At 34.9% G+C, this 13344-nt stretch overlaps 1 protein-coding gene across 10 annotated transcripts in view; it reads right to left on the bottom strand.

Annotated features, from left to right (window-relative positions):
* Positions 1-13344, bottom strand: part of LOC126822726 (rho guanine nucleotide exchange factor 33) — a 59032-nt gene that overhangs the window by 40089 nt on the left and 5599 nt on the right. For 3 of the 10 annotated variants that reach the window (XM_056101263.1, XM_056101262.1, XM_056101264.1), the window contains exon 2: positions 3407-3558. In XM_056101263.1, coding sequence (XP_055957238.1) covers positions 3407-3512 — 106 coding nt within the window. In that variant the 5' untranslated portion in view covers positions 3513-3558. Of the gene's footprint in view, positions 1-3406; positions 4152-12741; positions 12930-13344 lie in introns of those variants that run through there. The other 7 variants (XM_056101258.1, XM_056101259.1, XM_056101256.1 and 4 more) reach the window with 5 other exon arrangements.

Genomic DNA, 13344 nt, shown 5'->3' with positions numbered 1-13344 from the left:
CCACGTCGGAAAAAGTCTAGAAATAACATAGTTTGTGTGGAATGTATGTTAAACCCTGTTTCTCTCTCCCTCTATAACTATTTATTATTTAGCAAATCAAATATTCTAAATATCATGAATACTAAAACAAACATTTTGGTAATTACGAGAAAATTGATAAATTTGCGTTAATCAAAAATTAATCATTTATTCCTCATCATATTAATATATGTTTACGTTACGATTCATAAATATTTATCAATATATAACTTATGATTTATTTCTTACAAACGCAAATATCTTATTGCATATTATCGTTTTGGAAATTTGTCAAAAAATTGGTATGATGAATTATATAACACATGCTGTTGACCTTTAAAAATGTCAGATGTTACGTGAAACTAAGATAATATAATATAGAGAATTCATTCTAACTTTATACAACTGATGACTCATCATTTACATATAGGCTTTTATATTTCTTGATATCACAACCTTGAGATACTCTCCGCCATACTCCATACATATAGGTCTATATATTTCTTGATATGAAAACCTTAAGATACTCCGCCATAGGCCTAAAGATATATATATGTTTATACAGAATAATTCAGGAATTTATGGCATCCAAGACTGGAAAGAGATACCAGAAAATGTTTTTTTTTTAAGTTTTGTTATTTAGATATCTTTAATGTTTTAAGATAAATAATATATTCCAGTTGGGTGAAACAAAAGTTCAGAAATATAAATGTTCTACAACTGTTTCTCTATTTTCAGAATATGAATGCCTTGGATAAATGTAGCAGGAGAGAATGAAATGAGGTTTAACGTCCTACTGTTCTGCTCTGACTGGGCTAATGAAGACGGGCATACACCATGCATATACGTTGTCTCATGCCCGGCCGCTGTCCTGAACCACTGACAAGCAGGAACCAAACTAGAAAATGATTTCAGTCAATGCAGGGATAGAACAATGCAGGGCTGCCCCGTGGTGATGAAGATAGACATTCACCTTACAGTGTACTATGAGAGGAATTTAGTAGTAAATGAGATTAAACTCTATTCAACACAAATCAGGCCATTAGTTCATCTGAACATCAATGTATTTTAAATTCCTAGACATAAAATGTTTTTTTAATAATTGTTCTTCTGATCATGTATGATCTATAACTTTTTTTCTTGAATGTTGGGGATTAAAAATGTAAAACTTTCATAATTCTCAGACATCACTATAAGAGATTAAAGGTTACCCAAGCCTTTAATTGGCACCGAATCGGATTAAATCAGAGATTCTTGAATCCATGGTAACTATGGTATTTACATACCAATGAAGGTCACACTGTATCCTTTCAGGTATTTATTTGAGAGAAAACCAACCCATCAATTACAAGACTCTCCAATTTCAGATAGCATCTCAAACCAGTCAAATACTTTCTCCTCCTTGACAAGAGGCTGGATGTACATCTATTAGTGCATTCATGCATGTTGAGTGGAGGAAAGAGAGAAAGGGGTACTCAACACTCTAGGTCATTTCGGGACTAACATGTTACAATTTTATTTCACTAATTCAACTGCATGTAGGGTTCTTTAGCAGTGAATGGAAATTGGAATACCCAGAGAAATCCAAATAGGATGTACACAAGACTTTAATTTTCATCCCATCCGAACGACTAGACACTGTTCCTAGTCAGGCCCTTCAGCCTGCACCACTGACACAGTGAGTAAACCCAGGCTTGAAGATCCTGAGTAACTTATCTTGTCCAACATGAGGAGAGAACATAAGACTTCCTGTTTAGTGAGCCAGTGTCTTACTCAGTGAGTTACTGTGACTCCGTGTGGAAATCGAATACAATGTATATAAACCAGATGGATTATATAATATATGTTTTATAGAATGTTAAAGATAGGGTGTGGTTGTTTATACATGTATGATATAATACATATCAATAACTCTACAAACATAATATCATTAACTCCATATTGTATTAATATGTGGTGTGTTTATTTACAAATACTACAACCATTTTACTTCAATAATTCACTTGCGCATAGAGGTCTTTAGCAGTGTGAGGAAACTGTAGGATCCAGAGAAAACCCACAGGGTTGGACAGGTGACCCTACTACTTAAATACAACTGGAAATCGAAACCATGCCAGACCTTATGATACAACGCGCATGCACTAACCATTCAGCTATTTATTTAGATACATAATAACCATGACTGACTGTAAATGAGAGAGAGAGAGAGAGAGAGAGAGAGAGAGAGAGAAATGAAATGGGTGTTTAAAATCCTACTGTTGATCTGCCCCACCTAATAAAATGAAATGAGGTTTAACATCCTACTGCTCTGCTCCCACTGGGATAATGAAGACGGACCTGGGCTAATGAAGATGAACAAACGCCATACAGTGTACTATGAGGCCTACTCTTATTTCTAATTTAACCTGTCAAAAGTTCTGTAACGTGCATGTCTACGTGTACACAGGACCTTAATTTTTCATCCCATACAATCAACTAGATACTGTTCCTTGCCAGGCTCTCCGTCCTTTAAGCGAGCAAGCGCCTTACTTACTGAGCCACCGTGGGTCCTAGCATGGGACCTTGTATTAGCGAGCCAGCGCCTTACTCACTGTGCCACCGTGGCTCCTAAACGAGAACAAGAGAGAAATTTGGTTTCAAGTCCATCAAATACAAACTAGGTCATTTTGGGGAGCAAACTGTAAAAGACTTCCTTTAAATTAAAACATAGTTTCTACTGGAAGAGCAACTTTCAAGTTTTCTGGGTCAGGGGCAACAACTATGGACAGAATTGATGAGCAAATCAGAATTTTGAGACAATTTGAGTGGCTGAACAATCTTGACAAGTTTTTAAAAAAAAATCTTAAAAGGTTCTGGTTATAGGGGCAGTAACTCTTCAGAAAATGACTTTCTATAGAGTTCCTTCTTCAGAGACAAAAGTTTCAAAACACTGACCTGTTAAAAGCTTACAAGAAATATGGATGGACAGACAGATATAATTAAACATTGAATCCCGTAGGAGGTCCCCAATAGTATGGAAAACAAAACTGCCAGACATCAGGTTTTATAGAGATGCGTTGAGAAATATGTCAGGTCCAAGGTCACTTCAAAGACAAAATAATGGGGAAATGAAATGGGCTTCAACTCCTGTTCCGACTGGAATAATGAAGATGGCTATATGCCATACACAGTGTGCTATGAGGGAAATTTTGCCCATGCAACGACACTATGACCTACTCTTGTATCAAATTCCACAGGACCTCATTTTTTTGGTACCATTTGAACGACTAGACAGCTGTCAAACCCTATGTCCTACACCACTGACAAGGGAAACCACGTCGAAAGATAAAAGGGGAACTAGGCCCTACCTGACTTTTGGAATTAATTAAAAGTAATAAACTCAACTTACCGTTTTCACTGTTTTTATTGAGCTCCTCACACACTTCACTGTTTTCCTCTTCATCTTCTACTATCTCTCTCTCCAAACTTATCTCCGCTTCCTCCTCTTTCTCCATCCCTCCTTCATTCACTTTTAACTGTTCGTGTTTCGGAGATAAAAACCTGCAAATATACCACATCTCCATAGTTTTTTCTTTCTCAGAACTTTTAGGAACTCCCATTTCTACTGGTATCGTATTACCGTTAACAGAATCAACGGAAATATCAGTAATATTAACTAAACTACGATCTATCGTCACACCTAGCGTCTGCTTATCGCTTAATTCCGATTCAATAGCCACTGCTAGCGTCTGTTTATCGATTAATTCCGATTCAATTGTCACACCTAGCGTCAGCTTATCGTTTAGTTCTGATTCAATCGTCACACCTTCTAGCGTCTGCTTTTGAATTAATCCAGATTCAATTTTGACGCCTTCGAGCGTGTGATGACAAATAAATCGCGATTCGCCGTGCTGAAATATTTTCCGCATATAGTCAAATATTCCATTGATTTTTCTTAATACGTTTGTTAAAATATTAAAAGTTAGAAATCGAGAATAAAATGATTTTAATCCACACATTAATAATAATAATGATGTTCTGTTGAAATTGTTTAAAACGCCATTTTTATTTTATTTCAGTTCTTGGTCATTCAAAATTCCAAACTTGTTTTCATCAGGTCAGATATAAAAATGTCAACAATTGGAGAACAACGATTCCAAATCCATTCTCTAAAACTGATCATCAGAGTAGATCGTGCTCCACTGCCTGGGCAAAATGTCACTAAAACTGATCGTCAGATTGATATAAACAAGCCAGCACCATCTGTAAGTATTTGATAAAATCTTTTGATAGGCCTCTTTTTAATCTGACTGAATCCGATCAGAGATGTTATCTGACGTTAATATTTTTGGTGTTAAAGGTTAAACAATCAATTTGAGTACATTGAGCGTGGATCAAACCACGAAAACTTAGATAATGTCCGACAATCGCACGATCGAGATCTGCAACTTTATCAATTATCAATGACAGGATTTACTCGGAACACCCAATATCACTTATAAACCATCTGGAAAGTTCCCATTCATTAAAACTCACTCCAAATACCAATGACAAAGGCACCCTTCTAAAGATCAACACACAAACGCAGAATTTCTACAACATAACTTCAAATTTTAACACCTTTATACTAACGCAAAACGCAAAAGTAAAACTTGAAACGCAAATCTTTATCAACAATGTCTAATCCTGGCAACTCTAACACATAATGTTACGTATTCAAATATTTTCCTCCCTAAAATCTGCCAAAATTAACATTAAAATGCAAATCTTGACGCCAACATCTTGTTGTTATATTTCTCCTATTCAAGTATTTTCAGGTAATAATTTGTCTAACTTCACCGACTAAACCAGTGAGAAAACTGTAGAGAAAGACAAGCAAACTGAAGTGTTTAACCCAAGTGATGATAATAAATACCATGGTAACAAGGAATCTTTGTAATCTAGCCAATCATTGCTAAACATATAAATATACTTTCTACTAGAATTTGGGAGTATCCCAACTTTTATCACCACTATATTGTTACGGTAACCGGTAAATGTGTTGTTTAACATTTAGATCTGGTTGAGATAAAGCTAAAGTCTATCATGAAATATATGGCAGGCCAAAAATTACAGGGTGGTGACAAATTATCATAAAAATTAAACGCTACCAGATTGTAAATATTTTAATGGAAGGCCACCTACTAGGGTTAAATTACAGCCAGGGACCCAGGCAACCTTAATCGACTGTGTACTTTCTTTCTAGAACATCTCATAACACTTGTTGTTTATGTGTGATGTTTGTATATCTAACTCTAGACTATTACATATATCTAGAACATCTCATATCACTTGTAGTGTATATGTAAAGTTTGTATATCTAACACTATAGACTATTACATATATCTAGAACATCTCATACCACTTGTAGTTTATGTGTAAAGTTTGTATATCTAACTCTATAGACTATTACATATATCTAGAACATCTCATACCACTTGTAGTTGATGTTTGTATATCTAACATTATAGACTATTACATATATCTAGAACACCTTATGCCACTTGTAGTGTATGTGTAATGTTTGTATATCTAACACTATAGACTATTACATATATCTAGAACACCTTATGCCACTTGTAGTGTATGTGTAAAGTTTGTTTATCTAACTCTATAGACTATTACATATATCTAGAACATCTCATACCACTTGTTGTTTATGTGTAAAGTTTGTATATCTAACTCTATAGACTATTACATCTTTCTAGAACATCTCATACCACTTGTGTTTTATGTGTGAAGTTTGTATATCTAACTCTATAGACTATTACAAATATCTAGAACACCTCATGCCACTTGTAGTGTATGTGTAAAGTTTGTATATCCAACACTATAGACTATTACATATATCTAGAACATCTCATACCACTTGTAGTGTATGTGTAAAGTTTGTATATCCAACTCTATAGACTATTAACATCTTTCTAGATCACCTAATACCACTTGTGGTTTATGTGTGAAGTTTGTATATGGTTTGTAATACTGATATTACATTGCTCTACTACAGATAGTTTACATTTAATCTTTTATTAACAAACACCAGACTTCCTGTATAAAATTACTAAGACAAATTTAAACATACATTATGTAAGATTAAGAGTCGGCCGTTTTTACTAGTTCCAAAATAGATAATTAAATATGAATATCTAAATAATGATTAACATTTGAAGCCAGAAAACTAACCTGCAATAGGCAGATTTAGCATTTTTGTTGACTTTTGACGATACCCTGAATCATAGATAACAAAAGACTTTAAAATAAAACTTCTCACCAATTTCGGTTGCTTTATCTAGAAAATTGAGTGTATGATGCAGTGATTGAATTTTGAATGATTTTCAAAATAGAAGTGATTTTCGGCAAAATTTCCCAAAATGTCTTTTTTTCTAAAAGCTAAATAAGAAGGTTTGTTAGTGATAATCATGTATTTTTTGCATAGAAGTAACGTACTTGATCTTGGAGTATTACCCAAACTTTTTCTAAAAGTCTCAGCATATACTGTTGTCCTGCTAGCAAATCTATATTATAAGCTAGATTAAAATTACTGTTGTCTTATTTGTAAATATTATTTGTCATATTGTTATAAATATATGTACATGTTCATATTGTACGCTGTCCTAAATGCATGTTTCGATACAATAACATCTTATCTTATTTCATACAACAGGAAAATACTGTAAAACAGAGATGTACGTACACAGACCCTGCAGGCCACTGATCCCTGCTCAATGTCACCATGATCTTAACAAATGGCACCAAAGAAGTCAAATCTTTAGTCTTTCATCCATGCAAAATAAATATTGTTATATCTTTGGTAGTTCCTGTGAGGAAAGGGGCGTTTAAATACATATACTTCTCTGCGTAATTATTGGGGTTTTTTTTCATTTTGTGGGAACAAAAATCCGCAAATGAAATTTAGAAAGAGTCGTTGTAACACAAGCATGTAAAAGGATAGTTAACTCAATGAAAACACAAGATGGTGAAATTCTATATTAATATTGATAACATTATAAAAATATCCACCACATGCCTAGCTATACATGTTTCTCTCTGGAAGACATTTTAAAAAAATGAAATGAAATGAAATGGGGTTTAACGTCCTACTTTTCTGCTCCAACTAGGCTAATGAAGACGGGCATACGCCATACAGTGTGCTATGAGGGAAATTTTGCCCGGACAACGGCACTATGGCCTACTCTTATATTGAATTCCAACTGTCAAGGGATCTATTACATGCACACCAATGTGTACACAGGACCTCGGTTTTTCGTCCCATCCAAACGACTAGACAGCTGTCCTTGTCAGACCCTCTGTCCTGCATCATTGACAAGGGGGAACCACGCCGGAAAATCTGGATGAATTTTCTCAACCAATGCGCAGGGATCGAACACCCAACATCCAGGCTAGCGAGCCAGCGTCTTACCCATTTAGCCACCGTGACCCACAATATTAAGCTGAACTGGAATCACTAGTAGTTGTATTTATAATGTCACGTTTTGACAAGTATTCTATTAAAATCCTCCACCACATGCCTTGCTATAGTTTCCCTCTACATGTGTCACTCTGTTCCTGTTAATATTTTCTGCCTTTAGACCAGACGCGACTCAGATTTCAAATCAATTAGCTAATGGAAGCTAGGACACATGTTCTAAAACGGATTTAGGGAAGATTATTTTCACAAAATATTAAACAAACAGAAAAAAAATGTCTCGACAACAGTGGTTATTTTTAATCTTGTGTTATAATCTCTAGTATTAGACAAACTGACACAAACTGTGTTGAATATTTTCTCTAGTGAAACAACATTTGGTTTCAAATTATCCTGGTAAAATTATAAAACTGAGGATATCAAGACAGTAGAATATTTTTAGCTTTATGTCGAGTCTAATAGAATAGGTTTCAATGACCTCGAATTGTTGCCAGTTTTTGTTAAACATGCATTATGTAACAAGCTAAATCTGCCTATTGCAGGTCTTTCTTTAGGCAATGAATCTGATCTGTGGTTCAATGGCTGTTGATAATTAACTATAAAAATGGATAATCAAGACTTTGTTTATTATTGTAACAATGGTAACAATGACAATCAAGGCTACAGCTAGTGTTATTAAAATGAGGTTTTCTCGGCTCAGCATGAAGTATCTTGACTGAAATTTTCATCATATTCCTGTTACATTATCTATTTTTTGATTATTATAGCAGGAACTGTCAGTTCTTTATCTAATCTACCATTATAACGCCGCTTTAAGTTTCCAACTCAGTTAACTCCTTCATGTATGTGAATCACCCAAACGGAATAGGAAATAAATAAAACAATTTTCAAAAGTTACAATATAATTTATAATGAGAGAGAGAGAAATGGGGTTTAACATCCACTCCACACAAACTAGGTCATTTCAGGACTAACATATTGTAAATTTATTTAAAAAATTCAATTGAAGTGGGAGGAAACTGGAGGACAAAAAGAAAACCCACAAGGTTGGAACAGGCCACCCTACTCATTGTGTATCGAAATCACGTCACTTGAATCAATGACAGACCTTATGATCTAAAGCAAATGCATAAGACCACTCAACCTCCCAACTCAAATTTGATAATGAGGGATTTTCAATCCGTTGCAAAGATGAAATTAAATTTTCGCAACATTTGGCAACATCTCTCTATATCTATACCCATTCCATAAATGAACCAATGTGGCTTCAACTTGTCAGTGATGCAGGATGGAGGGCCTGACAAGGACAGCTGTCTAGTCATTCAGATGGGACAAAAAACAGAGGTCCTGGGTATACATTGGCAATCCATTGACAGTTGGAATTCAATGATATAAGTTTAGGCTGTAGTGCCGCTGCCCAGGCAAAATTTCCCTCTAAGCACAGTGTATGGTGTATGCCGGTCTTCATTAGCCCAGTAAAGGGGCAGCTGGACATATTGATGTTAAACCCCTTTTCATTTTTATAAATGAATTATACATTTACTTACTTCATTCAATACTATTATATCCAAAACTTTAAACTGCTATATATATATATATATATCCATATACAATAAAACAACTTTACAACATTAGACATCAACAGGCAGAATCCAACAACCATTCCATTCTATATATCCAAAACTTCCAATCTTTAAACTGCTATATATCCATGTATTATCAGAGATAAATACAACATTCATTACACATCAACAGACAGGAACTGAGAGATTCTCACCATTCTTTAAATAACTACATCAAACTTTATTCAATATCCTAAATACTCTAAAACTTCTATATAAAACAGTTTATATATACACATTAGACAAAACAGCATCCATCACTCATCAACAGCAGAAACTAACAGAAACAAACCACTCTTTGAATTTTCAAAAATAAAGCGTGTCATCGGTTAGACAGACGTTGACCTTTAGCTTCCGATACAAAAACCTATTATAATACATCCTCTAGTCGGCATAATTACCGTTTCTCATTATATGTAATTATCATAAACCATACTAATATATTTATACTAATATTTGTCAAGACATTTCACGATAGGTCACTCAGTTAAAATTGTTTTACACAGCTACTGAATTTTAAACAATACATTGAAATTTTAACACTTTGAAATCTCAATATATCTAGACTTAGAAAATTAAAGTGGGTTTAACGTCCTAGTTGTCTGCAGCCACCGCGCTACTGGGACAGTGTGCTATGAGCATAGGCGTACGGGGAAATTTTTGACTGGGGGGGGGGGGGGCAGTGGTGGTTGGTGCCCAAAAAATGTAGTTAGGTTTTTAGTATGTTACATAATAATAATAAATTCACTGTTAAATTGGACACATTCAAGAACACAATATTTTTTTTATACAACTTTTACAAAGTACAATTGTGTGCGCAAATTTTCCCAGCATTTGGTGCCCAAAATGGGGGTGCGGCCGCCCCCCCAGCCCCACCAGCTCGTACGCCTATGGCTATGAGGAAAGTTTTGTCAGACAAAGATGCTAGAGACTATTCAGTCTCTGACTGGGCTAATGAGAGAGAAATGGGGTTTAACGTCCACTCGACACAAACTAGGTCATTTCGGGACTAACATATGGTTCAATTTTATTTCAATAATTCGCTTGTGTACAGGGGTCTTTAGCAGTAGGGGGAAACTAGAGAACCCGGAAAAAACCTATGAGGTTGGACAGGTGACCCTAAGTCCTTGTCATGTACAACTGGGGAATTGAAACCACACCATTCACCCCACTCTATTTATTTTTTTGCCATCCATCAGAATGACCAGACGCTTTTTTTCATGGCAAACCAGCACCATTAAAAATAAAAGAACCCTACTCTCATTTCAAATTCAAAATGTCAAGGGTTCATTTAATTGCCCATCAATATGTACATAGGACCTTGATTTTTTATCCAATCCGAATGACTAGACATTTTTCCTCCACAAACTGAATAATTCTAAGACATTTCTCCGCCAGCACATGGATTGAACTATGCACCTAACCACCTGCCACCTTATGGCAGATAAACCAATATGGTGGACATGATATACATTCCAACTTCTATCGTTATTAAACATTACAATATTTACATATAGTGGTAGACTAAAAATAAACATATATATATAATATTATTTAATGTCATTCTAACTTTTATGACTTCCCTATACATGTATAGCCGAGGAATTTACAACGTTCTGGTCAACAATACTTCAGACATTTTGGTCATGTTCATTACTATGGTTATGTGTTCAATGTGAGCAGGAGAATTTTGCCCGGACGGTGGTAATTTAACCTACTCTAATTTGAATTCCAACTCCAAAGTGCAGAGAGAGAGGGAGAGAGGGAGAGAGAGAGAGAGAGAGAGAGAGAGGTTTAAAGTAGCTAAGTCTCTAACTCAATATCATCCAAAATCTTCGACATTGAAAACACGATTTATTTGTCGGTTTAAATCAACATTGATGTTGTGATCTTACCGGGAAAAAATGGCCTTCTGATATCCAATATTTAAGTCAAAATAAACATTTTACAATTGGTACATGAATCGTGTTTTAGCGCTATTTGTAATAAGGGACTAGAAAAAAGAGGCTAGGCATATTCCACAAGTCATTCAAACGGTGACGCTATATTTTTATCTGGAGAGCATGCCCAATATATACTATCGGCGTAGACTGGCATAACCAGACGCTAAAGATTTAAATTCGATTGAGAATACTGGCGTATTTTGCCAAACCTAACTGATTAGACATTACAGTAAAAACAGAAACGATTGAATAAATCAATTTATATACATTCATATTACATTATTGTATGCGTTGCGACCCATTTGTGTCAATTTCTAGGTCCCAAATGTTAGCGACTTAGCTCCTTTAACCTCCACTCATCCAATCTATACAAACCAGGTCATTTCAAGACTAACATATGGTTCAATTTTATTTCACTAATCCGTTTGTATGTACAGGTCCATTAGCAGTGAGAGAAACCAGAAAAAACCCTAGTGTAAGAAACGACAGCAACCTGATCACAGAAGGGCGCTACACGACGCCTGACTGGGAGTCCAGTACAATTAAGGAATAAAACGTGACATGGCTGAACGACTCTACTTATTGGAAACTCCTCAGATCAAGTTTACATTCACTGTATTTTAGGTGACTGATATTTACTGTAAGGGGTTCCCGATGTGTCGATCAGGTATTGTATATGGAGGCAGACCACCATTAAATTTCATCATCTCGGTACCCACGAATTGTAGTTCGTCTATTTATAGCAATTCTCTCTCTCTCTCTTTTCTCCCCTTTTGCATGCCCATTTGTGTTGATTTTTTGGTCTAGAATGGATGAAGAGGGTTTGAATTAACATTTTCTGCCAGGTTTTGGTAAATATTCATGATTTTGAGGCGGAAGGATAAGGGGGTTATCAGGTTAGCTACGGCGATATGTACGGCAACTAGTTACATGTTTTTAGTATGCTTCTTCAAGTTTGTGTATCTCAAAATTTTGGTGGTCAACCTCATACAAATTTTAGTGCAAAGACATGACCATTTGTTCCTCTGTCTGTAGTGGAAAGCATTCAGCCCAACGAAAATTTGGGGAAAAGTTGGAGGTGGGCAAAGAGGCCAGAATTAACATTGAAGTCAATGGGGAAATTAATGGTGGTCTGCCTCCATATAGGTTGTAAGGGCTAGAGTTGTTCACTCTGTAAATAATGTTATCAATTTAATAAAATATCTTAAAATAAAGTTATAAGTGTTTTCTATCCATTACAAGTTGTCTAATATAAACACAACAGGTACAAACAACTTGATATTTATTACCTTGTCAATTCACCTTTAACTTTATTATCAGTTTTATAATACAAGTCAATAAAATATGGTGAACTCCACAAATAAGAACAAACTATGATAAATTTATGAGAGAGAGAGAGGGGGTGGGGGGTAAGGTCATCAGAGAGAGAGAGTATGGAAGCTTTGTTTAAACTCTTTGATTGGATGACCACTTCCCCTTGAAATGGATGCCTGTGTCCCCCCTCCCCCACTCCCGCTCTGCACATCACTAGTGTATCCATATTATTAAAGGATATAATTTAAGAATTACCTTCACCTTCAAATAGCACACAGGAATTCTTTATAATAACTTCAACTATTACCTTTGTAAATTTTATCAACTATTCGAATCTACACTAAATTTATAAATCATCCATATCATTAAAGAAAATATTTGAAGAATTTCATGTCCTTACCTTCTCCTCGCACGTAAAAATTCCCTAATAACGTTCATCTATTATCAACACTGGGTAAATATCAACTTTATAAAACATGTAGACCAGCAAACAATATTATCAATTTTATAAAACATACTATGATAAATATATAAGTGTTTCCATTAATACATGGCCTCAATGTCAACAAAGCCAACAAAGAACCCAGGAATACTGATTAACTGGTCAATTCAAGTATAACCATTTGTTGGTATTTATACCTGGTGTTATATATATGATATTAACTAACGTGCTTCATTGATCCTGTACGAATATAAGTCATAGTATTTGAACATTAAGTAGCTTGTTTTCTAGCCTGTGTGTATGGAATGTCACATGTGTTTATCAACTAACAGAATTATTTATAAAAATGGATTCAACACAACAAGCACATATTTTCGTGACAGATATTAAATAAATATTTTAAAGAGAATGTTATATTTTATTCATATTTAAGGAGTAAATTTAAGTGTAATTGTTTTAGCCATGACGATAGATTGTCATTCGACAACACAAATCAACATGTAAGATATTATTAAATCATCAATTTTCTTGTTGACTCAAACCCTTTTAAGAGTTATTCAG

This window comes from Patella vulgata, chromosome 5, assembly GCF_932274485.2.
Source record: "Patella vulgata chromosome 5, xgPatVulg1.2, whole genome shotgun sequence".
In the NCBI taxonomy this organism is placed as follows: domain Eukaryota; kingdom Metazoa; phylum Mollusca; class Gastropoda; family Patellidae; genus Patella; species Patella vulgata.
This window is presented reverse-complemented; position numbering and strand designations above follow the sequence as displayed.